Source organism: Camelina sativa, chromosome 2 (assembly GCF_000633955.1).
Source record: "Camelina sativa cultivar DH55 chromosome 2, Cs, whole genome shotgun sequence".
Classification (NCBI taxonomy): Eukaryota; Viridiplantae; Streptophyta; class Magnoliopsida; order Brassicales; family Brassicaceae; genus Camelina; species Camelina sativa.
The window spans coordinates 10423771-10449332 of NC_025686.1; the positions used below are offsets into that span (position 1 = coordinate 10423771).

General features: G+C 33.7%; 5 protein-coding genes across 9 annotated transcripts; 4 read left to right on the top strand and 1 right to left on the bottom strand.

Annotated features, from left to right (window-relative positions):
• Positions 44-2765, top strand: LOC104721680 (glutathione S-transferase T3-like). The gene is made up of 3 exons (XM_019231881.1): positions 44-275; positions 843-987; positions 1213-2765. The coding sequence occupies exon 3, from the start codon at positions 1603-1605 to the stop codon at positions 2593-2595; it is 993 nt and encodes a 330-aa protein (XP_019087426.1). The 5' UTR covers positions 44-275; positions 843-987; positions 1213-1602; the 3' UTR covers positions 2596-2765.
• On the top strand, positions 3085-4413 carry LOC104750434. Its single transcript, XM_010472228.1, has 2 exons — positions 3085-3667; positions 3815-4413. Exons 1-2 carry the CDS (start codon positions 3085-3087, stop codon positions 4411-4413), a joined length of 1182 nt encoding a protein of 393 aa, XP_010470530.1.
• LOC104721694 (probable choline kinase 3) lies at positions 6187-9020 on the top strand. Of its 4 annotated transcripts, none has more exons than XR_002034799.1 (7): positions 6190-6373; positions 6523-6876; positions 7686-7807; positions 7901-8049; positions 8148-8199; positions 8290-8407; positions 8486-8634. XR_002034799.1 is itself a non-coding variant. In XM_010439739.2 (7 exons), exons 1-7 carry the CDS (start codon positions 6245-6247, stop codon positions 8830-8832), a joined length of 1173 nt encoding a protein of 390 aa, XP_010438041.1. In that variant the 5' UTR covers positions 6193-6244; the 3' UTR covers positions 8833-9020. The 4 variants fall into 4 exon arrangements, 3 of the variants coding, with proteins under 3 accessions (XP_019090205.1, XP_010438041.1, XP_010438049.1); XM_010439739.2 differs by lacking the exon at positions 8148-8199 and adding an exon at positions 8725-9020 and having other exon boundaries at positions 6193-6373; positions 7901-8093; XM_010439747.2 differs by lacking the exon at positions 8148-8199 and adding an exon at positions 8725-9020 and having other exon boundaries at positions 6342-6443; positions 7901-8093.
• On the bottom strand, positions 8969-11253 carry LOC104721686 (dehydrogenase/reductase SDR family member 12). The gene is made up of 10 exons (XM_010439728.2): positions 11071-11253; positions 10896-10957; positions 10553-10672; positions 10302-10401; positions 10123-10203; positions 9984-10033; positions 9754-9904; positions 9579-9635; positions 9369-9490; positions 8969-9281 (listed from the first exon to the last, which is right to left on the bottom strand). The coding sequence occupies exons 1-10, from the start codon at positions 11083-11085 to the stop codon at positions 9071-9073; spliced, it is 969 nt and encodes a 322-aa protein (XP_010438030.1). The 5' UTR covers positions 11086-11253; the 3' UTR covers positions 8969-9070.
• On the top strand, positions 15862-19054 carry LOC104721713 (type I inositol polyphosphate 5-phosphatase 1-like). 2 transcript variants are annotated; one of them, XM_010439763.2, is made up of 10 exons: positions 15865-16255; positions 16366-16537; positions 16629-16658; positions 16757-16829; positions 16955-17059; positions 17138-17891; positions 17976-18166; positions 18242-18350; positions 18425-18567; positions 18661-19054. In XM_010439763.2, the coding sequence occupies exons 1-10, from the start codon at positions 16220-16222 to the stop codon at positions 18857-18859; spliced, it is 1812 nt and encodes a 603-aa protein (XP_010438065.1). In that variant the 5' UTR covers positions 15865-16219; the 3' UTR covers positions 18860-19054. The 2 variants fall into 2 exon arrangements, with proteins under 2 accessions (XP_010438073.1, XP_010438065.1); XM_010439771.2 differs by lacking the exon at positions 16955-17059 and having other exon boundaries at positions 15862-16255.

Here is a 25562-nt window from a genome sequence, read left to right on the forward strand (position 1 = left end):
TCTTTCACTTAGTTTTTAATATAAAAACAAATTTTTTTTTCCCCTTTCTCTTCCTCTTCCTCTTCCTCTTCTCTCTTTCTCGCGATACTCCCAACCCAAAACAAAGAGACTTTTTTTTTGACAAAATCAGAACCTGGCAATCGGAGGTTTTGATTAACCAATCGCTAATCGGAGGTTTTGACTAATCAATCAGAAATCAGAGATTTTGATTAACTAATCGGAACGACATATGGGAAAGCGTTGAGTCTTCTCCACCATGCATGATTGTAATTAGGGTAATCTGTTTGTAGAATGTGCTCAAAGTCTCTGTTTTATTCTCTTACCTCCTTCTGTTTTCTGTTTTATTGCTCTGTTTCTCTTTATTCGCATGAAAGAAAGATGACATTGTTTTTTTTTTTTTTTTTTGTTAACGTGGTGAGAGAACGAAACAGAAATTAGTGGAATTGATATCTTTACAATTCTATTAAAACTCTCTTAAAGTGTTGCAATATATAACTGTTAGAATTAACGAGAATGATTTGAAAGTTTAGAATGCTTGAAAATCTATCGTTTATGTCTTCAAAATTATTCAATCAAATGGTTTTAGAGGTGTTGGTAAGGCTGTGAAGTATGTTGCATTTGTAGTTGATATAGATTGTAATAGTGGCTTTTAAAAAGTGAACTAGGATATAACTTATCTGTTTTTGTTTCAGTTTTGGTTATGATCATCCTCTTGTAATCATTTATACGTCTATAAATGTCGAGAAAGCAAGTATCTTTGCTGTTTAATTAGTTGTTTTTGTTGCTTTGCAGATCACTTGTTACTGAGTTTTACTAAAAACAAAGGATGCTTTGTGTTTCAGGAGCTTAATCGATTCAGCTAGAGGCTTCTGCAAAAACGGAGCTAGCAGCAGATTCGTCCATAGTGATGGAGGAGCCGATTCCTCCTGGACTTGCTCATCACTTCATGACTTACATGGAGAAAGGCAAATTCCCTGACAAATACAGGTACTATACTAGTAGTATTAACTCTCATACTTAGTTGTGATTGTTCCATGAATCCTTGTGTTTAAGTCCCTTTTTATCCGTTTGTGTAGAATTAACCAAACAATGGAACGAGAATTGTTATGAGTTCTTGTTATGGGTGTATATTTCATATATCTCAACTCATTAAAAATGTGATCACTGATCCGTTTCTCTCAACCTCTCTTTTATATTGTTTCTTGTGATTAGTTTGGTAAGGGAGACCATGGTAGACTTGTGATCAGTTTGGTCGGGTCAACAAATGGCAAAAACTAGAGAATTCAAGCAGGTTAGTTTCCTTTTTTACTTAATTTTGTTTAATTCACTGCTTCCAACTACCAAATAACTAAACCGGTCTTGTCAGATTAGGTAAGCAGTAAGTCTTGTATTGATTGTGTTGTGTTCGTTGGTTGTTCAATGGTTGTGTTTATGGGGTGTGTTCAATGCTTTGTAGTTGAAGTGGAAATTTACTTTCTCATTGATTGCTACTAACACAAACCAAATCGTTTTTAACCAAACCCTCACATTGATTGCTACTAACACGACCCTTTAGCAATATCTTCCCTTCTACTTCTAACACGCACAGAAAAAAAAAACGATATGGATTCATATGGTTCCATGAATCCATATACTAACTCTCCTGGCTTCATGGATCTCCTACATAGTCAAGGAGAAACCCACAGTCTGGACTCCAATCCATACGACAATGTTTCACCAAGTATTGAGGTTGGTGCATCACAAGTCCCTATTGTTAGTAGCCAATACGCTGGTGCTTCAAGTCAAGGTGAAATGACACAACCCGAGCGTAGATCAAGAATTACATGGACCCCAGCAGATGATGTTCTGCTCATCAGTGCATGGCTTAACACAAGCAAGGATCCAGTAATTTCAAATCAGCAAAAGCGTGGAACCTTTTGGTCACGGATTGCAAAGTATTATGCAGTAAGTCTGAAGGCTGCAGGTCGACCACATAGAGCAGCAAGTCATTGTAAGCAGAGGTGGGGGAAGATAAATGATATAGTTTGCAAGTTTGTTGGATGCTATGAGGCTGCCACAAAGCAGAAATCAAGTGGACAAAATGAGGATGATGTTCTGAAGCTGGCATATGAAATCTACTTCAATGACCACAAGGTGAAGTTCACCTTGGAGCATGCTTGGCGAGAGCTTAGGTATGATCAGAAATGGTGTGCTTCTTCATCTACTAAACCCGCTGGAACCCCAAAAAGAAGAAAATGCCAAGATGGTTCTGCACAGTCCTCAAGCTCGATGCCACAAGACCATGGAGCCGATGAATGTATGACTCGACCCCCTGGTGTTAAGGCGTCGAAGGGAAAATCCAAAAAGAATGTTGAGTCGACCGTTGAGGGAGAAGGGAAGGCTTTCTTAGAGTTTCAGGTCAGCAAAGTTCAGAGGATGCTTGAGCTAAAGCAACAAGACTATGCTTTGAAAGAGAAGGATTTTGCTTTAAAAGAGAAGCATAGCAAGCATGTCATGCTTGAAAACCTTCTTACAAAAAAGGAACAACTTAGTGAAGCAGAAGTTGCTTTAAAAGACAAGCTTATTAATGACATGTTGTCAAGGAATTCAGTTTGAGAGTTTATGTTCTATGAGTTTGAATTTCACCATGTTTATGTAATATTTGAATGTTTCTTTTGTATGTCTTTGAATATGTTTTGTATGAGTAATGACATGTTTATGTTGTATGAGTAATGGCATGTTTGTTTCCCGTGACAAACCCTTCAAGATCAGTGTGAATTATTTGTTTTTTTGGCTATATGTAACTATGTTATCCCGTGAGAACGAGTTGTACTAGTTCTCCTTTTGTTATTTACTTAGACACACCACTACTTTTTACAAGTTTTGTTTTTTTCCTCCTTATACCACATACTTCAATCTCTTATTTCTTCTCCCCATGACAATTGCAACGTTTATGGACCACAGATTTGCAACGTTTGTAGACCACAAAGTTTTCTATAAAACTGGCATAGTTTGGCACAACAAATTTCACAACCATTTTGCTTTTACAAATCAAACACATTCAATATTTTCTTTCACTTTTACAAATCAAACACTCTCCTAAAAATGGCATCATCTTCCCATGATCATATAGATGATACCATTGATGAATGCATTGATAATGTATGCGATCAAATTTACGATCAAGCGATGGAAAATATTTTAAGTTACAATGGTGGTCATCAAGAAGCAACGAAGCCAAAGAAAAAGCGAGCACATGTTGAAAGAAATCGTGAAGAAGGACACAACCGCTTGTGGAATGATTATTTTTGTGAAAATGCAACATACTCTCCACGAATATTTCGTCGTCGTTTTAGAATGAACAAGCCCTTGTTCATGCGCATTGTTGATCGACTCTCAAGTGAAATGTCATTCTTTCAACAAAGACGAGATGCTACTGGAAGGTTTGGTCTCTCTCCAATACAGAAGTGTACATCGGCAATTCGTATGATGGCATATGGAAGTGCAGCTGACGCGCAAGATGAATACATTCGCCTTGCTGAAACCACTGCGATTTCATGCTTGGAAAATTTTGTTCAAGGAATCATAAACTTTTTTGGAGATGAGTACCTAAGGAGACCCACACCAGCGGATCTTCAACGACTACTCGATATTGGAGAGATGCGCGGATTTCCCGGGATGATAGGAAGCATCGACTGTATGCATTGGGAGTGGAAGAATTGCCCAACCGCATGGAAAGGTCAATATACGCGTGGATCTGGAAAGCCAACCATCGTTTTAGAGGCTGTAGCGTCACAAGATCTCTGGATATGGCACGCGTTTTTTGGACCTCCAGGTACATTAAACGATATCAATGTTCTTGATCGCTCACCAGTTTTTGACGATATTTTACAAGGTTGTGCTCCTAAGGTGAATTATACTGTCAACGGGCACCGCTATAAATTGGCCTACTATCTCACCGATGGGATTTATCCAAAATGGGCTACTTTTATCCAATCTATTCCCCTTCCACAAACTCCAAAGGCATCCTTATTTGCTACATATCAAGAAGCTGTTCGTAAAGATGTTGAACGTGCTTTTGGAGTCTTGCAAGCTCGATTCCATATAGTAAAAAACCCGGCTCTCATCCATGATAAAGAAAAAGTTGGAAAGATAATGAGAGTGTGTATCATACTACACAATATGATAGTAGAAGATGAACGTGATGGGTACACGCAGTTTAATGTTGCAGAATTCGAACAAACACAATCAAACCGAACTTCACATGTGGACTACACACTTCCTACTGCGAGGCTTTCAAACATCACCGAGATGATGATCACGCGAAATGAAGTTCGTGATAAAAGAACAAATGAACGCTTGCATGATGATTTGATTGAACATATATGGCAAAAGTTTGACACAAATCAAGGTTACAATCAGGATTACAACTAATCTATTATCCCATTTATGATTTGTATTCCTATTTTTACTATGCTTTTATAATTTGTAAGTTTTAAAATTAATGTTTAAAAATTTATGAAATGCTATTATTTCTTATTTTTATACAATTTAAATTATTTAAACATTCAAAGTAATTATGTTTTACTTAAAATATTTTCATTTCATAAATAATATTTTTGACAAATATTTTTTTTCAAAATTAAGAACCCCAATAAGAACTTCACCATTGGAGGAGCAAAATTTTAATTACCCAATTACAAGTTCTTACTTTCATAAAGTACAAAATCTATTCTTAAAAAATTTAAAAACCTCACAATAAGAACCTTACCGTTGGAGAAGCTCTTATCTTGTTCAAAGAGTGGGTGTGGTACATTAAAACGTGTCGTATACTCATTTGCTTAGTAAGCAAGTGGAAGACAAGTTGAGTTCTACAATATAACCGCTCTATGGAGTAAGTAACGAAAGCTTATCTGTCTGAAAATTAGCAGCAGAAGGTCCGATTCAGTTGACTAACGCCTACGTTACCCATTTAGTCATTACCTACTTTTGTCTTACTCACTCATGACTCACCGTCCACAATTTTACATTATGTCTAGACATACTCGAACCAAGAATTCTGTGTAGGAGTTCAAACCAAAAAGAAACAAGCAAAACTGATTAGGGTAGTTAAAGAATAGTATAATGAATAAATGATTATGATGGTATTGGTGAAAATATCATGGACGCAAAGCGACCTCTATTTAATATATGTCTGTTTATGAATCTCTTTTTTACAAGTTCTTAAAGTCTTCAAAATGCTTTCAAGTACTCTATGGAAGTGTCATTGTCTAATCATGGTAAGATGATATATTATAAGATTTTATTTCGGCCCCAAATGGTACAATAATGTCTATAATGTAAATGCCATTATTAACTATGCTGATTGATACCTTCTGCGGGCAAATCATGGACCTATATGTTTTGGTCTTATCATCTTCTCACTATGTATCCTTTTCTACTTAACAAATGTGGAGTGTGGAAAATTTTCTACTTTGTTCCCACTTTCATGCAAACACACTTAACTGATAGGGAATTTTGGTACCGTTGGTGTTATCACACCTAACTATGTTGGATTCATAGATCTTTATAAATCTGATTAGGATATATAACATTTGGTTTGTATTATTATCATGCAAATTCAAACCCGCATAATGCAACGTTGTTGATAAATCATATTTCTTTTAGCAAATTTATGCAATCTTGTCTAAACAAAATGTCCGAACGAATGACACTAAAAATTTAATAGACTTATGTTGTTGTCGATCTAAATGTTTTACAAACATGCTCTTGTTGAGAGTCAACTTTTTGTATAATAGAATTTATTTGGTGTTTTAACACAACGCAATACGGGTTTCACGTAACATGAAATTTGTATGTTTGGATTTTTAAGTTTTAAAAATTAATATATCTTGTTGACAAATAACAAATAATTTAATAATAACAACATAATAAATTATATACATATATAATTCTATATTCAGAATCAATTACTACCACTTCAAACTTATCTTTCCTCTTTACCAAAACAAACAATAGTTTCTGTTTGTCACTACAAAAATCCAGAATCCAATTACTTGTTATATCTCTTGTCTGATAGATTTTTCATGAGTTTATTTTAATATTCACAATTCTACAAAATAATACCATTTTTTTTCTTTATTTTGTATTTGTCTTGATCCTCTCAAATCAAACCCACCAAGACAATGAAATAGATCTTTCTTCCTTTTCTTGTGTAAAGACAAAAGTCCATAAATACTCTCTTTCAACACCTCTCTCATTCACCATGCAATTTGTCTTTCCTTCTGACCAAGACTTCTCTCCAACAATAACCAAAAAAACACAGAATTTTTCCTTCTCTGATTTCAAGATTCCCCAACACTTTTTTTTCCTAAGATCATCTGCAACTCTCTTGGTAAGCTTCTTCTTAAGTTTGATCATTCAGTGAAACTAAGACTTCTTGATCTATCAATATCACAAACCAAGTATGTACTTATATTTTAAGAACAGAGTAGTTCGATTGCAAGAAACAGAGAATTTGATTATTATTTTTATTCCTTCTAGATGGCGATAGGAATCTTTGGATTGATCCCAAGCTCATCACCAGACGAGCTAAGGAAGATTCTTGAAAAGCTTTCCACAAAATGGGGAGATGTAGTTGAGGATTTCGAGAGTCTTGAAGTGAAGCCGATGAAAGGAGCGATGACTAACGAAGTTTTCATGGTGAGTTGGCCGAGAAAAGAAACAAAATTTGGAAGTAGGAAGCTCCTTGTTCGTGTCTATGGCGAAGGTGTTGATGTTTTCTTTAACAGAGACGATGAGATTCGAACCTTTGAGTTTGTAGCTCGTCAGGGCCATGGACCTACGCTCCTTGGACGCTTCCCCGGCGGTAGAGTCGAAGAGTTTATTCATGCCCGGGTAAATTTTTTGTTCTTTCTTTTTTATTTATTTATCAAGATTCTATAAAAAGAAAGAAAAAAATTACTACTTTGACCAGTTCTGTATTTATTAGTTTTTGGCTGTGGATTTTAAGTTTTCTCACCATTTTGGTTTATGAAGAGACCGTATTGAAACCAAATACCAGTTGGTTTTCGGTTTAATATTTCGGTATAAATTCGGTTTTATATAGAAAAGCATTGAGTGATTTTCATGTTTGATTTTTCTTACGGTTTGGTTCATTTTGGTTTATTGGATTATGAAAAAAATGAAACCGAATAAGTATACATATCTTTGGTTCATTTTTCGAATTTGGTTTTAGTCAGATTCAGGTTAAATTAGACTATAGATTGAGCAAACCTTACCACTAAAATAATTGGTTTCCCATTTACAGGAAAAGTTTGGCGTATTTTTAAAGAACAGAGGTTTAATCTGGTTATTTTTCTTCAGGTTTGGCTCGGGTTTGCTCTGTTCAATATGTACAATTGGTGAAACCGAATTGGTTTATGTTTTACTTGGTTTAGTTTCGGATTGATTTTTTTTTTCTGGCACAATTCTGGTCCAGCGTAAACCTTATCTTCATCTAATTGGTTTACATTTTCCATGTGAGTGTTAAACCGGGGAAAAAACCGAAGTGTTTCGGGTTTAGCTTGTGTCACATATATTAAATTTTTTTTTGTCCCTTTTCAAAATGTGATTGCATTAGATTCATCAGCAAATTCTTGTGTTGGCCTCTTTCCATTAAAAGATTGACACAGTATTAATTCTTGCATCTTGTAACTTTGGATCAGACACTATCAGCAACCGATCTACGTGATCCGAACATATCAGGTCTGGTTGCATCTAAGCTAAGAGGATTCCATAGCATACACATCCCTGGAGATAGAACTGTTCTCATCTGGGACAGGATGAGGTATAGAAACTGTCATGTTATAAGTTTACCTCAAGTACTAAATGTTTTTATTAGATGAAAGTATATATATCAATTGGAGCATTGAAATGACAGGACTTGGGTTGGACAAGCCAAGAATCTGTGTTCAAATGAACATTCAACAGAGTTTGGTCTAGACAACATTGAAGATGAAATCAACTTGCTGGAACAAGAAGTGAACAATGAACAAGAGATTGGGTTCTGTCACAATGATTTGCAGTGTGGTAACATCATGATTGATGAAGAAACCAATGCCATTACTATCATTGTAAGTCTCTTACTCGTAACCACAACTGTTCTTAACCTTTTTTCCTTTTTTCAGAATGGGGGATAAAAAGTTAAAAACCCAATTTTTACTGTACCACTAAGTCGAGGTAAAACAATATCATCACACACATTGATGAACATGAGACTTCTCATTTCTCTGTCTATTATAGTTTATGAGACTTTTGGATTTTGTACAGGATTATGAGTATGCAAGTTATAACCCAATTGCTTACGACATAGCAAATCACTTCTGTGAGATGGTGGCAAATTACCATTCTGACACTCCTCATATCTTGGACTACACTCTATATCCAGGTACAGACAGTAGTTAACTAAAGAGGAGTTTACCATTGAGAGGAGTAGGGTTTAAAATTCATGTTTTGGGAATTGCAGGTGAAGAAGAAAGGAGGAGATTCATCTGCAACTACCTCACCTCTTCAGATGAAGAGCCAAGAGAGGAAGACATAGAACAACTCTTGGATGAGACTGAGAAGTATACATTGGCAAGCCATCTCTTCTGGGGATTATGGGGAATCATATCTGTAAGCTCTCATTCTTTCTTTCTTAGTGTAGATGAAAACAACAACAAAAGCTTTAAGCTTATGATTGTGTGCTAATGTGATCTTGTGCAGGGCTATGTGAACAAGATTGAGTTTGATTATATCGAGTATTCAAGGCAAAGATTCAAACAGTATTGGCTTCGAAAGCCCCAGCTTTTATCTTTCTACCCATCCTCATAAGTAATAACTCTCTGTTTACTTTAGTGCTTACTCTTTGCGAATAACGCTATACCAAACCAGTGATGGATCCATAATATAGCTATGCCAAAGCTAGATATATGTACGTTATTCTTGGTTTCTGATACTATGTAACGAATGAGTGAACGTTATAAATACTCAGCACAATAATAATTCCAACGCTACATTTACATGCAATCGCAATTTATTTTCGAGAAAAAACCATGTTGAGGATGGGGATCTAAGAATCAAGAGCTGCCATGGAATGCACGGTATCAATGACTGAGTCTATAAGGTCATGAGACTTGCTTGTACCTGCAAGCTTTAGATGTTTTGGTGCTTCAGCTCTATCGAAATAGAATGCACCAGAGACCAGCTTCTCTTTTGGCTGCAGTGCTAACCAAACAATCGTGTCTGCTCCTTGTTCGCTTGTCCTAAGCTTACCTGCAAACCTGATTCACAAGTTTTATACATTCTTTAGCACAAAAAAGATGTTTTCCTAAGCATAAAAGATGTTTTCTTGAGCAGAATTATCTTACGATTCACTGAAACTTGGCAAACTCTTGGCAACACCAGGTGTCTCAGCCCAGCCAGGGTGCATTGAGTAGAACCCTATGCCTTTGTTCTTATACTTATGAGCCCATTTTTCTGTCAGAGCCACCTAATCGTTTTGATACAAACGAAATCAGAAAACCGAAAAAAAAAGTTTCAGACTTTGACTAGTAGATGTAGATTCTTATTTTACAGACCTGGATTCTTTTGTTCCGTGCGTATTGTTCCACTCCATCAAACTTTTCACCACTAAACTGCAGAAACATTATATGTAGATCTGATATATTAGTGGTGCAAACAGTTTTGAAGAGGAAGCAAAATTGCACATAATCAACTGTTGAAGATGTTATACTGTCCTGCAGATTGAGTTACCTGAAGATCTGTTGTAAGTGGCGAAGTGTACATTCCACCAGAGGAAACTGTGATGACTTTGGCGTCTGGTGTTGCTTTCTCCAACAGTGGAAGCATCAACTCTGTCACTGTGTATGTCCCAAGTACATTCACCGCGAAACTTAACTCAAATCTGGCATAACAGATGAGCATAGGTATTAAATAAAGATTAAATGATATTGAAATGCTCAACAAAGATAACTGAGACCAACCCTTCAGGTGTAGTAGTACGTTTGTTCTCAAGCAAACCAGCATTATTCACCTAAAAAATTGACAATCAGATCCAAAAATGTTCTAGACTGTAGAGTTTTAGTAAAATGTTTTTCTACGAAGTAGGACACGAAAACATACCAGTACATGAACTGGAACATCCTTGGAAGCAAAACTCGAAGCAAAGGACTTTATTTCTTTAATGGAAGACAAGTCACACACCTACGAAAAAAGCTCAAAGGGTGAACCTGATATCTATTATGCATATAAAAGAATTATACAACTTGCAAAAATAAATTTTAAAGAAGATGATAACATACTTCAAGGTACACATTTTGGTTTCCTGTTGAATTCTGAATCTTAGAAAGAGCCTCTTCTCCTCTTTCCTTGTTCCGGCACACCATGTAAACAGTTGCTCCACTAAAAAAAAAAGAGTAAGCGGACAATATAAATTTGGATAGCATTCAACTTCGAGCTTTCAACTATACTTTGGAAATAGCAAACAAACTCAAAGACTATTACAAAGTCTATACAATTTGGTTCCCTCAATTACATAATTAAGAAACCTAACCGTGAAGCAAGACCCTCTGCAGCAGCAAAACCAATACCAGAGTTAGCTCCAGTAACCACACAATTCTTTCCTTCAATTTGTATCTGCATATCTTCGGGTTTAAACTTCTTCGAATGCTCTCTACCAAAAGAAATCACAACAAGTACATCAATCACTTCTCCATAACAGAGTTCCTCAAGGCACTAATTCGATTGTTGAAAGCAAAATGTTGAATCTTTCCACACATTCTAATACCTTCACTTATATTAACCCACACAATCATATACGTCTCAAAATCCATAAAAATCAAAACTTTTCATTTCCACAGGATTGAAAAAATGTAGAAACAACAACAACGACTTACAAGAAACCATTCTTGGTGAAGTTCATATAGCCAAAAACCCCAAAAGCGGTTGATCTCCATGTCTACAGATCAAAATCAGACAAAAGTTGTCATTTTTAATCCGACACTGTCTAGACAGAAACAAACAAGCTACAGGGAAATGAGTGGTTCCGAGGACAAGTTAAAAAGGACGTACCTTTAAGAGAAACATTTCCGTGAGTTGGAAGATATTGATTCGATTCGAGTTCCTGTGTTGATGGAGAAGAGATGTGTTAGATTTAGCAATGGTGCAGGAGAGTTATGCGACGACGTTTCGAATCCTTTAGTCAAGTTCGTCGATTGGAAAATAGAGAAAGAGGTTCCGGTAGGCGTTGTGCCACGTAGAAGGGAGCCTCACCGTGACAAGAAAGAACTATTGATGACGTAGCACATCTTTTTTCAGGATATTTTTCCTAACATAACTTTTTGTTGAAAAAGGGAAAAGAAACAAAAAAATTGTTTTCGTAAAAGGACAAGAATTTGTTTCGTACCTATATACCACACATTAATTATTCTTTTACATATTTTAATATCCAAATTTCATAATCGGATTTTAACGATGACAATAATCGTATTCATTACTGTCTGTTATTTTGTTTAGTTTCTAACCGGGTTAAGAAAATTAAATATTTAAATGTATTGTATATTTAAAAATTCTTCTTATTAAATCGGAAAAAAAAAATTCAAATCTACCTATTTTTTAATATGTAACTCAGTAACTCAAATTTTTACAACCTCGAGGTAAAGAAAAAGACTAGGATTTTGAATCTGATTAATATATATTTTGTATATGTAATAAACTGACTATACAGCTCAGACTTTGAGGCTCCAAATGGTAACCGCAGATTTAGTAGTGCGGGACAGAAAAATTTATATTGCGGTACAGTTCAACTGCGGTTCGTGCGGGACAAATGTATTTGCGGGACAAGTGCGGTTATTCCAAGATAAGCGGTACAAAATAGTGTTTGATTGGTGAAAAATAATTAGCAGTGCGGATTTCATTTTATTTTATTAATAACTAATATAAGTATATATTTTATTTTTAAAAAGTTAGTGTTATTGAAGAAACAATTTGAATCTATCATTTCTGAATTTTCAATATGAAATTTATTAAAATTAAAATTTAATCATATATAGATATATATATTAATTGTTAAATTAGTTAACAAGTTCAATCATAAAAGAATTAAACAAGAAAAAAACTATTTTGAATTGTTTTTTATAAATCCATTTGTTATTATATTAAAAAGTTTCAAAACTAAAGATTTTTATTTGAAAAACTGGATTTATTAATGGTTATATAAGTAATATAATACTAAACTTATTATTATCTATTATTTTTGAAATTTATTAATTAAATCTAAGATGATAAAGAGTTTTTTTTTAATGTATTCTAAAAATGACGTGAATGAGAGAGAGAAAAGAGAGAAGATTTTTTTTTTTACTTTTTTTTGTATTTGTATTATTTGAATAAAAAGATATTTAATTATTATAATAATTAAAGAAAAAAGGAATATGCTGGCGTTTTTGAAAAACCGCTGGGTAATTGGAGTTCTTGTTTGGAAAGGCGGTCCAAGGCTTTATCTAGAGGATAAAATCCGCACCTGTTTTTTTTTTCTTTTTTTACAAAAAAACGCAAATTTAATAAAACTTACTGATTAGTGTTATAAATGCGGTTTTCCAAAAACCGCATTGAAATCCGCTTTTATGTGTTCCCCAATCACAGCCTGAGTAGCAAAGTGAGTTAAAAATACTATTTGTATATTTTCTGGATATGCAAAAAGTTTGTGTATGTAGTTTTGTGGAAATCAAAAATATATTTAGTGTATTTTTACAATATTTTCCTTTGTAAAATGCAAAGAAGTTATTTAATAACAAAATAACTTATGGATGAAGTAGTTAATTAAAATTAGGTGATTCATTTCACTCAAGATAGTGTTATTTATCAATTATACAATTTCATTAGTATATATTCAATTTGCAAGGTTTTTCATTTTTAATATTCACGATTGAATTGTCTGGAGCTTCCCCTGCTTACTAAGAGGATGGCTTTGGCTATCAGAAACCAAATTGGCTTTTGGAAAAATAGATTGTTGTCATTTGAAGGGAGATTGGTGCTACTTAGTTTAGTGATTGCAAGTTTAACAAACTTTTGGATTTCGTCTTTTTAATTGCCAAGTGCTTGTGTCCATGTAGTAAAAAGAATATTTGCAGCGTTTCTTTGGTCACGTCATGATCTTAATGCGTGGAAAAATAAAATGGCATGGAAAATGATGTTTGTACGCCTAAGCATGAAAGTGGACTAGAGTTAAAAATGATTATGGAGGTTTACAAAGTGAGTTGTTTCAAGCTAATATGGAAAATAGTCTCAGGTACAAATTTTCTTTGGGTTAATTGGATCAACGGAAGCTGCTTCATTCTGCTTCATTTTGGTCAGTGAAGGAATCCACAAGCAAGGGGTCTTGGATGTGGAAGAAGTTTCTCAAATATATTATCACAAGCCCATGATTTTCACTTGATGGAGGTTAAAAGTGGCTCACAAACGTCATTCTAGCATGACAAGTGGTGCTCACTTGGTGATAGGGGTTTTGTAATTTTGTTGATCTTGGGATTATGCATTTTTATTTCCTTTTGTAGTTTATCTTTAGATGATATTGTCTTTTAAAGTTTGAGGTAGAACCCTTTTTAAAAATAAAAATAATTATTTAATCTACCATATAGATTTTGACTTTAACTAAAATATTAAAACAAATGAAATAAACAAAAATATTTATTTGATCTGACATACAAACTTTGACAAATTTTGTCAACGATGTCATTTGTATTGGCATATTTAAGAAAACAAAAAATTTCTCAAACAAAAAGAAAATAAAGTAAAGTGATGATTTTTTTACCTGAGCTCTTTTAACAACGGGTGAATTTGCGTGATGACCAAAACAAAAAAAGGAACAAAGAATAAATAAATTAAGTGAGTAACCATCAACCCATGTACAATGACCAAAGAGGACAACAGTGAAAGACATGTGCAGGGGAGAAGAAAGAAGGTGTGCTAATATCATAACAAAATTGTTTTTACCCCTTATTATTTTAAATCCTAACTTAATCTTATAAAAATAACTAAATTAATTTTGCAATAGTTTAAAAAAACATAGATTTTTTTATTTATATAACATGTTTTGAATTTTTAAAATCAGATAATAATTAATAAAAATAAAAAATAATATTTATTTAAAATTTAAACTATATAGTATAGAATAAAACTAAATAGTATAAATTGAAACCTATGAACAATATTTGGGTTCATCCCTAGAGGTGAACCTCTTCATTCACCTCCTTATAAAATAAGGAAATAAAATTTGTATACATTATTATAAAATTAAAAACTTAAACCGCTTTTTAATAAACTCATGACATATAATTTCATTCTAATTGTAAAATCTAAACTCTAACCATCTCATTTGTTAACCCAAACCGACATATAATTTCGTTCTACTTGTAAAATCTAAACCCTAATCATCTCATTTGTTAACCCAAACCGACATATAATTTCGTTCTAATTGTAAAATCTAAACTCTAACCATCTCATTTGTGAATCCAAACTGACATATAATTTCGTTCTACTTGTAGAATCTAAAACCATCTCATTTGTGAACCTAAACTGATATATAATTTCGTTTTGATTGTAAAATCTAAAGTCTAATCATCTTATCTGTAAAAATAAGTATTTTTTAAGCATATTTAATAAAATAATTTATAATAGTGGTAATGAGAGTACGGTGGTAGTGGTGGTTATACAACATGGTGGTGTAAATAAAGGGATAAAGAAGGAAAATGGGGAGAAGAGAGAATATGTGTATGTGTGTATATATATAGGGGGAGAGAGCACGTGAGGAAGAGTAACTGTTAATTATGTACATTAGGCAAAATTGTCAATATTATAGAAAATACATAGTATATTATAGGATAATGGTTAATATAGTCAGTCATTTAATTAAAGATTGTTTTTTGGTTATTGCTGCATAGTATATTATAAGATAATGGTTAATATAGTCAGTCATTTAATTAAAGATTGTTTTTTGGTTATTGCTGCATAGTATATTATAAGATAATGGTTAATATAGTCAGTCATTTAATTAAAGATTGTTTTTTGGTTATTGCTGCCAATTTCTCTTTGTTGTCCAAAAGAAAAAAACTCTTTTAACATAAAAGATTCTTCTGCATTGATGTTCCATCTCGTGTCTCACGATCTTGACGTCACTACCATAGATGACCAATGTTTATATTGTGATCACTTATCAGTTAAACTCTACTGAATCTATTACTTCCTCCGTTCTAGTTTAACTGTCGTTTAAGGTTTTTGTACACAGATTAAGGAAACCATTAAATTTTATGTTTTGCCCTTCATTAATATATTTTATAATTTTTTCAGTAGTTGAAACTTTAAAACAGCAGGGATAAGATTGGAATATTCATCAAACATCTGCATTGAAAATCTAAAACGACAATTAATATGAAACAAAAATTAAATCCTAGAACAACAACTAAATTAGAACGGAGGTAGTATTGTCTTTAAACCATTCATTATATTGTTTACAAAAAAAAAATCATTTGACATAAAATTCATAATAAATGAGTTTTATTACAAATAATTGTACATATTAGTTATAAAGACCAGTATTCAAACTGGAAATAACATTTGCAAATAAGAATAAGAGTACATACTATAAAATACATAAAATACGCACATTTTTTACATTGCTAGTTTTTTAAGAAATTCTCTAAATATCAAATTAATTAATGTGAATAAATTAGTAGGAGAAATTGTTTTTAACACTTTTGTCTTTTGCTAATTGAGTCACATTATTCCTCAAGAAAATATATACAATAATTGGTACATTCCTGATACACTTACACTTTAGAGCTGCCCCATTCTTCTTCGATGTTCTGTTTATATTTGTTCTCTAGCGGCTTTTAGATGTTTCCTAAATCCTAGTTCCTCCTCCCCTGTTTTAGGTTCCGTTTTGTAGAAATTGACAAACAAAAGAATTCCAAATAAAAACAATTTTAAATTCCATAGAAGAAATGGTTCAGGTCAACCAATCAGCAATCACCATCCTAAACGCCGGCTAATTCCCTGATTAATGCTTAATCACAACTTTTGTGTGTTCTGTCTGAAATTACACTTCAACAAAACCACAAAGTCAAAAACCAACAACAAACAATGGTTCGTTAATAGTATCTTTCAACCGTCTCCTCTCTCCTCACTTCTTTGCTTTTGATAAGATTGGGTCCTTAAGAAGAGTTCTATGGCGCCTGGACGATCCCAATTGCAGCCAACAGAGGTATGCTCAGATCTCTGTTTTTTTTTTTTTTTTTTTTNACTATGCTCTGTTTTTCAAATTTTAGGGGTTTCTTCAAAATTTTGTGTGTGTAATGGAGTTGGAATTTGCAGAAGGGTTGGGCTACAACAGTATGTTGTTCTGCTTCTTCGTCGTGCTTACAGCTTTACTGGGCTCGTTTTCTCGTACGCAAATGGTTTAATATCTCAGCTACTGAATCAGATCATACCCCTGATACTGATGATACTGATGATGATGATAGTGTTGCAGACTCTGACATTGAAGGTTTAGTTTTAAGGAAATTACAAAATTTTATTCAATTCTGTATAAACCCATTTTGGTTGCTAATTGGAAAAATCTTGTTTTTGAGTTACAGGAATTGAAGAAGCTCATGTTGATAATGATGGTAAATGTGTTCTATACCCGTAAAATCGAAGCTCGAAAAATGGTGGATTTGATTGTTTTTTTCTTACTTAAGTCTTTGGTTTTTGTGGAATGTTTTAGATGCTGAACCAAGGCTGAGGAGAAGGAATTCAGAAACCTTTAGGGGGCAGTATATGGACACTAAAGCAATCAGGTCTTTTGAGATTTGGTTTTAACTTTTAAGTCTTTAGTTTTTGTGCAATAGCCTCTTTTATGTATGTGGTGGCTTTACTTCACCCATAGTGAGTACTTTGGTAATGTGGTTTTGGTGTTAGCTAGAATCTGTGTTGGAACTTGGAATGTTGGAGGAAGAGTTCCACCTGCTGACTTAGATATTGATGGTTGGGTTGACACCATTGAACCTGCAGATATTTATGTCCTCGGGTACCGTTTCCACATGAATCTGTCTTGGTTCTAACATGTTCGCTGTTTCTTGATTTGTTTTTTTTTCGTTTTTCTCAGTCTTCAGGAGATTGTTCCACTAAACGCTGGAAACATTTTTGGTATTGAAGATGACCGGCCTGCTTCTGAATGGGAGGATACTATACGTGATGCTCTAAATAGGATTCGACCTAGAAAGGTTAAGATAGTAAGTTACAGTGATCCGCCTTCTCCGTCCAAGTTTAAGCCATTTGAAGAAGTCACTGATGTAGTAGATGATATGGTTTTCGAAAGTAGTGGTGATACTTGCAATGTGATTCATGAGAACTTTAGCTTCGATGATGGTATTGTGGACACTAATTATGACAAGAGATCTTGCTTGCCAAGACAAGAGTATCTGCAAAGGCAATTCTCATCGCCAAAGACGTTGGACAGGTTGTTTTCTATGCAGCTAGACAATGGTTCCACACGCGCAAAAAGTTTAAGCCGATGGTTTAGTTACTCTGAAAGAGTTGGTTTGAGTTGGCCAGAACCTCCATTGAGATTGTTAAATCAACATGTTCGAGAAAGACGTTGTTCATTAAAGCCTTTTAAGAATTATAGCTCTTTCAAAGCAACTGGCAACAAGAATGGAGAGAACAAGACGCCTCTACTTTCGGATTTAGATCTCAAGCCTCTTATGAATGTGAGAAAACCATCGTATGTACGGATTGTAAGTAAACAGATGGTTGGAGTCTTTCTCACCATTTGGGTACGGAGGAGCTTACGCAAACACATACGAAACCTTAGTGTGTCTACCGTTGGTGTTGGTGTTATGGGCTACATTGGTAACAAGGTCTTCAATAGTTCTCTTTGTTAAGCTTGATTTATGAGTACACCTTGAGAGGATTGTAACAATTCACATTTTGGGCTTTTACAGGGTTCTGTGTCTGTGAGCATGTCAGTATATCAGACACCTTTTTGTTTTGTATGCACACATTTAGCATCAGGGGAAAAAGATGGAGATCACAGAAAAAGAAATGCTGATGTTAGCGACATACACCGTAGAACGCAGTTTCATCCTCATTCTCTTAGCGCGACGAGGCTTCCAAGAAGTATCCGTGATCACGAGTATGCTTTTATTCCTCATAGTTGCACTATCTTCTTGATATAAACTCTTAAACAAGATGAATGTTTGTTCTACAGAAGAATAATATGGCTGGGAGATCTGAACTATCGGATAAATTTATCGTATGAGAAGACACATGAACTTATTGCAAGAAAGGACTGGAAGAAGTTAGCTGAGAAGGACCAGGTACGTACGGTTTCTAGTTCCATATTAATAAACATGACTTTATTTCAACTCATATCTTATTAATCTTTGGTTAGCTTACAAGAGAAATGAGACAAGGCCGTGTATTCGAGGGATGGTCAGAAGGGACACTAGATTTTCCACCAACTTACAAATACGAATTTGATTCAGAAAACTACGGAGGAAACGATCCCAAGTCAGGGAAACGGACACCAGCCTGGTATGTATCGCTCTCACACACTCACTACAAATAATTTGTGATAATGCATTATTATAAAATATCATATGTACTTAAAACTGAATTTTTATTCAGGTGTGACCGCATTATATGGTATGGGAAAGGAATGAAGCTTATGAGTTACAGAAGAAGTGAAATTAAACTCTCTGATCACCGGCCGGTCACAGCTACATTTGTGGTAGAGGTTGAAGTTTTCTCTCCTCGGAAGCTTCAGCGTACGCTCACGCTCACCAATGCAGAAATTGATAGCCATGAAGCTTTTGTACATGATTAGCTCTATGCTAGAGTCTGATCCATTTTTCTTTGCAAATGACTTGCTGTTCATATATTCTATTTTTAAAATGTGGCTTCAAAGAAACGTCTATGTTTAAAGTTGGAAGTTGGAACGGTGTATAAAAGTGTTAGCGTGAAAGACACAAAGTTGGAACGGTGTATAAAAGTGTTAGCGTGAAAGAGAAGACTAATACTACATCTCAATGTGAATGACTAGTGGTAACATGCGATCCAAGTAACATTAACGGACGACTATGGAAATCGAAGATCTTCTCCAGAAGTGAATGTGAGATCCAGTTATAAGGTTAGAACCCAAATTGTAGTATACCTACACTGTTATTCTTCATGAACAAACAATGCTACGTAGAGTAGAAGGGAGAGAAAATTTTAAACTGTTAGGAGTGTTGGGATGCGCCAAAAGCCTTCGCAGTGGTGCAACGCATAGGCGATGCTCAAGAACCCGGACAGTGAACTGCCACATTGGGCTCTCCCCTTAAAAAATAGAGTCAGTATCAAGCGGGACAGTGTCCTCACATATCAGATACTAAACTGATAAGAACAGATACTACACTTGATGGAAAAATGGCCAAAATCAAACTCAACTATTTGTCAAACGCTTTTTCATACCTAAATTTTAATATTATGCAAATAACAATCTGAACAGTGTTAAAATTCAAATTTGCTACCTGAACTATATGAAATGTTATCAATTTCAACATATGTTTGAACGGTATTAGGTCGGAGTGTAACGGTGATGAGTTAGATGACTTTAGGTCTCCACATGGCACACCGACTAATTAAAACGACGTCGTTTTAGCCATTTCTTCTTGGTAATCACAACACACCAAAAATTGACTAAACGACGTCGTTTTAGTCCATCTCAGTGCTATGTGGATGCCACGAGTCGTCTGACTCAGCACGGTTAAACTCCATCTCAATACCGTTCGAACAGATGTTGAAATTGATAACATTTCATATAGTTTCGGTAGGAAATTTAAATTTTAACACAGTTCAGGTTGCTATTTGCAGGATATTGAAATCTAGATATACAAAAGCTTTTGACAAATACTTGAGGTTGATTTTGGCCGCTTTTCCAATCTTAGTCTAAAGACCGAGAAAGGTATGACTTTTATTGTCCTACTTGCTTCCTTTTTATAGCTCCAACATTAGTCTTCTCTTTCTATTCCTCGTCGAAGTGGGATAATTCTCCTTTTTAAGATGAAACATAAACGAACAATTCTTGGGTTCACTCCTAAAGTGAACCCCTTTGTTCACTTCTCATTATTTTAGCCAATGAGAATCTGACATGTCATAATGCATTTAAGAACCTATTCATTCACCTTCTTATAAAATAAGGAAACAAAATCTGTAAAATTAAAAACTTAAACCGCTTGTTTATAAACCCAAACCGATATATAATTTCATTCTAATTGTAAAATTTAAACCCTAACCATCTCATTTATAAACCCAAACCGATATATAATTTCATTCTAATTATAAAATCTAAACCCTAACCATCTCATTTGTAAACTCAAACCGACATAAAATTTCATTCTAATTATAAAATCTAAATCCTAACCATCTCATTTGTAAACCCAAACCGACATTTTGTTTTAATTGTAAAATCTAAACCCTAACCACTTCATTTGTAAACCCAAACCGACATATAATTTCGTTTTAATTGTAAAATCTAAACCCTAACCACTTCATTTGTAAACCCAAACCGACATATAATTTTGTTTGAATTGTAAAATCTAAACCCTAATCACATTATTTGTAAACCCAAACCGATATATCATTTCATTCTAATTGTAAAATCTAAACCAAGCTAATATTTAACTTTCCTTAAAAAAAATTATACAGAATTTGTTTTCTTAATCTGTTTTGCTTTTTAATTTAATTTTGATTTATTCTTTAAATTAAATAATGTATAAAAGATTCTGATTGGTTGAAAAGGAAGAAGTGAACAAGAAGGTTCACCCTAGGAGTGAACCTAAGTATTTTCCAACATAAATTCCACCTTCCCGTACTCAGTTTCTTGTCATAATTAATAATTAACATATTTTTTTTTTATAGAAACATACTATGGTTTGCTGGGTTTTGAGCTCAAATTCAATTCTTGAAGAAAAAAAAATAACTCAAGAACTGATTTGGTGGGGGGGGGGGGCGGGGGGAAAAAAANCTGGGGTAAAAAAAAGCCGTTGACAGGCAAACGCTCTGACCTCTCTCTTAAAAACAGAAATCCTAACCATCAGAGTAGATCTGAGGGGTTGAACTCTCCGTGTGCCGTTCCGACGATGAGGCTTCTTCTTCCTCCCCCTAATATATTAGTTCCTTTGGTCCTCATGTTCAGCGGTCAAGATTAATTCAAGAGAGAACCAGGAGTGAGCATGTTCTACTTTGCTGTCAACGATGGCAGGGTTCTCCTTCTGTCGATGTAGCTGTGGTTCCGATCTGACGAAAGAGGAGCTTCGTAGTCGAGATCTGGTTTGAAGACACCGGAGGGTAGCATAAGAGTTTCTCATGGCTCGCTCGTCAATCTGGATTTTGTGGCTACGGCGGAAGTTAACTAAATCTTCTAAAAATGAAACCACTAGTATGAAATCTATCACTAAAAAATAAATTGATGAGTGAAAAGCAAAAAACAAAAACAAAAAGATAGAAGTTATTCTTGGAGTTTAAAATATCTTTAGATTGAAGTTCATATAATTTTATAAGAATACTAATTTAATTTGTCACTTCAATAGTAATATTTTCAATTGGAAAGATTATGTGTGAGTGTTAGTTTATGTCAACAAAACAACCAAATCATGTGTAAGTTAAAATTTTGATTGGATCACTTGGTATTCCTTTTTTTAAGTCAAAACAAATTCAATTTTTTATTTATAATTAACTCACTTTTAATGGCATGTAACTCAATTTAATTATACATTAACTCAAATGTAACTTCTACCCAAGAATTCTACATTCATTCCTCCCACTAATTTATTTATCTTTCAAGAGAAAATGTTTTTGGTTAAACTTTAATATTTTAATTATTTTGGTTAGCATATATATATATATATATATATATATATATATATATTTCTTTGAAGTGAGGAATATTTTATACGTAGTTACTAAATTTTTTGATAATTTTATTTGATTCAATTTTACTATACTACAGTCTTCTGTTTACAATGACATTAAGAAAAACTCTTTAAATCAATATTTAACCTCTATAAAACATGATAAACATAGATTCACTCATATTAGAAAAATGTTTAAATTTTTATATTATTATTTATATTAATATAGCTTATCAATTTGTAATAATATTTTGGTAGTATCAAAAAGCTAAACAAGTAGCTGAGACTTATGAGAAAACATTAGAGGAGAGACTGTGTGAAGTGGACGATGATGGTCCAGAAAATTCAGGGAATTCTTCTGAACGTCCAACTCATCGTACTCTCAGCATTGATGAAAAGAATGAAATATTTCTTAAGGTAACTCCTTAGTTTCTTTATTTTGATGAAAAGAATGAGTATTTTCCTTTCTTAATCCGTATTTTGGTTTCTTAATCCGTATGGTTTCTTTATTTGCTGAGCATTTTGGTTTTTTAATACTTGTTTCTAGCCTTGACGAATGAAATGCTTTTGTTTTTCTTTGTTTTAGTGTACTCAAACAGATGAGAAAGGAAACCTTTTTGACTTTGGATCTCTTGTTGAGACACTTAGGAAAGGGAAAAGGAAAGAAAGCTATGCAGAATCTTCACCATCAACACTTGTGGAGCTTCAGGAACAACTTCGCCGCAAGATAGCTCATCTAGATGCTGAGAATGCACGACGTGATAATGAACACTAAGAATCAAATGAAGACCGATAAGCTTGTCATCTACATGAAAGATAAAGATCCAGAATTTGTAACTCTTATGGCTTCCTTGCATACACCAACTGTACCAGCAACCACACCAGGCACCGCACCTGAAGACATCATACCACCAGCCACCGCGTTAGACACAACACCAGCCACCACATCCCCTTTCTCCACTTACTCAAACTTCTAAAGATTGTCTTTCTAAAAAACATGAATTGCTTGTTTGATGTTATTTCTTGTTTTAGGATGATCTTTTTGGTTTATGAATCATTATGATAATCTATTTGGTTAATGAATGATTATGATATCTTTCTTAATGATTTGGTTTTCAATTTTAATTTATTGTGATTCATTCCAAATTTGGTAGATAAAAAATGTTTATTATATGCCAAAATGTCACCAAAATTGTGACCAAATTTGTTTCTATAAAACAATCAGATTAGTGGCAAAATGGTTACTAATATACGAGGACTACTTTGCGACGTCAGCTAAGGAGTCTTAAATTAGTCACACAATTTATTCACTAACTTGCGACTGACTTGTAAGTACATTTACGACCAAAGTTTCCAAATATAAAGAATATATAAAGAGTCGCTTATTTGCGACTATAGATAGGTGTCATAATTTAGTCGTGAATTTGCGACCTTTTTTTAGCGATCATCTGAAACAGTCGTTCATTAGTTGCAAAGTAGGTATTTGCAACTGTTTTGCGACTATTATTGGAGTCGCTAAACGCAGATTTTCTTGTAGTGAAAAATCTTTTTTTGATGTTATTATTAATTAAAAAAACAATATTTTATTTTAACAAAACTTCATAAATATAAGAAAAATTATTATGTATTCAAGCACGCATTGTGTAGACTAATACCTAGTAGTATATATTAAGATTCTATCTAGATGGTTGATACCAAAATTTATGAATATCAACGAGCTTTTAGGTTACTCTTTTTTTTTCTTTTTTTTTTTCTGGTGTAGTGACTAATATTTATTAAGTCATAGTTAACTAATTTAAACAACCATTTGCATGTAATTTTTGCCAAAAAAAAACAAAAACAAAAATTCATAATTTTCATCCAAAAAGTTAACTATTTTAGGTTCCAACAATGTTGTTTTACTTATATGCGTATATGATACTTTTGTGGAATATATAATGCCATATATTGCCTTTAGCCTTAAAAAAATACTACCGTAATAAAAATAAAGAACGCAAATAGGTTATGGAAATGATAATATGTGACTAGAAAAGATTAGGTTTTAAGAAAATTTCAACAAAATAATTTTTTCTACATCCCCTTGGTGTGTTCGAGGATCCTTAGAAGATTAATGGATTCTGAAACATGAATTTATAATTTCTCAGGTGAAAGAGGATTTTGGATTTCATGATCACTAAGGCTCAGATGGGCAAGAAGGGATTCAGCTGTAACATAGACCCTCTAGACATTTTTATTTGTTTGATTTAACATTCTGTTTTGGCTTTAATTCTTAGTTTAAAAGTCAGGACTGGAAAACGAGTGAATCACGAGAAAGATTTGAAAATAGATTATGTCAAAAAGGCCAAGTAAAAAGAGTTGGCATTATACAAGCTTGCAAGGGTATAAAAAGTAATAAGACTTAACTTGGATGTTCTTAATTTATACTTGTCTCAGTCACTTATGATTCTGAGTTTTTGACTAATTAACTCGTTTTTTCTTCAGAAAACAATGTTAAGATGTTCAAATAAACTACGTCATAGCTGGATAGAATTTTCAAAAACCAAGAGTAGAGAATAATGACAAGATGATGAGAGAAGTTAAAGAGAATATTCAACAATAGAGGTTTCAGGTAAGAAACATTCTTTTTTTTGAAACTTCTGTTGTGGAAGATTCTCTTGAGCTTCTGTCCTCTCCTTCTCGTTATTCTCTGCAATTCGTTTTTAGAAATTCAATCCAGATTTGAGGCAGTTCATTAGTAAATCATACCATTTTTTTTTTGAAGAAAAAACAAGTGAAGTCAAAAGACTCATGCTCATAAGTGATCCAGATTAGTAAATTAAATTAAGAAATATCAAAGTGATCGAGGTCTGGTTAGTTTTTTATACCCTTGTACGCTGTATAATGCCAACTCATTATCATGGCCTCTTTGACTTATATCTTCAAATCTTTTCTTAATTCACTCGCTTTCCAATCCTTAATTCTAGACTGAGAATTAAAATAAATAAATAAACGTTAAATCAAACAAAGAAAATTGTGTAAGGTCTTAGTTTCTTTACTCTTTTCCACATCTCAACATTTACATGTCTCTATTGCAGCTGAATCCCTTACCGGTTTTAGTCTCGGTGATCATGAAATCCAAAGTCTTTTTTCACCTGAGAAATTCACATAAACTCATGTTTCAGTTGCCATGAATTTTTTAAGGATCTATGAACTCAGGATAATTCAGTGTGTACCCCCTCCATTCCAATGGATCAAAGAGAAAATCAAGTCATCACGTTACGGCAAGGTGATAACCTGTGGATGCTTTCCCACAACTCAAACAGATTCAGCGGCTTTACGCCATGCCTTGCAAATAGCTGATGCACGAATGTTATCTCTTAACATAAGAGAATACATTATTAATTATCTCCAAAAGGCTTGATGGAAGGTCAGCAAAAGGGAAAACCTTTTTGTCTTGCCCATTTTTACTGACATCTTCTTTTGACCTACAAGAAATACCACAAAGCCTTAAATAAAATATGTCTGAAATTGAAATTTATCAGGGAGTCTTAGCCATGAGATTAATATTATGTCTCATATATATTTCGACAAACAAATTGAAATAGAAAAGAAAGAAAAAAAAACACATATAAAATGGGGTGTTTAAAATGGGGTGTT

Bases quoted from the DNA above. Each gene is read 5' to 3' on its own strand.
- LOC104721713 (XM_010439763.2), top strand. From the start codon at position 16,220: ATGGCGCCTGGACGATCCCAATTGCAGCCAACAGAG. The intron at 16,830-16,954 runs GTCTTTTGAGAT...GGTGTTAGCTAG, and splicing joins ATGGACACTAAAGCAATCAG to AATCTGTGTTGGAACTTGGA. The intron at 18,351-18,424 runs GTACGTACGGTT...ATCTTTGGTTAG, and splicing joins AGTTAGCTGAGAAGGACCAG to CTTACAAGAGAAATGAGACA.
- LOC104721694 (XM_010439739.2), top strand. From the start codon at position 6,245: ATGCAATTTGTCTTTCCTTCTGACCAAGACTTCTCTCCAACAATAACC. The intron at 7,808-7,900 runs GTATAGAAACTG...TTGAAATGACAG, and splicing joins CTCATCTGGGACAGGATGAG to GACTTGGGTTGGACAAGCCA. The intron at 8,094-8,289 runs GTAAGTCTCTTA...GATTTTGTACAG, and splicing joins CCAATGCCATTACTATCATT to GATTATGAGTATGCAAGTTA.
- LOC104721686 (XM_010439728.2), bottom strand. The intron at 10,402-10,552 runs GTTAGGTTTCTT...TTTTTTTTTTAG, and splicing joins GCAGAGGGTCTTGCTTCACG to TGGAGCAACTGTTTACATGG. The intron at 9,282-9,368 runs GTAAGATAATTC...CTTGTGAATCAG, and splicing joins TTGCCAAGTTTCAGTGAATC to GTTTGCAGGTAAGCTTAGGA.
- LOC104750434 (XM_010472228.1), top strand. From the start codon at position 3,085: ATGGCATCATCTTCCCATGATCATATAGATGATACCATTGATGAATGC. The intron at 3,668-3,814 runs GCATCGACTGTA...TTGGACCTCCAG, and splicing joins ATTTCCCGGGATGATAGGAA to GTACATTAAACGATATCAAT.
- LOC104721680 (XM_019231881.1), top strand. From the start codon at position 1,603: ATGGATTCATATGGTTCCATGAATCCATATACTAACTCTCCTGGCTTC.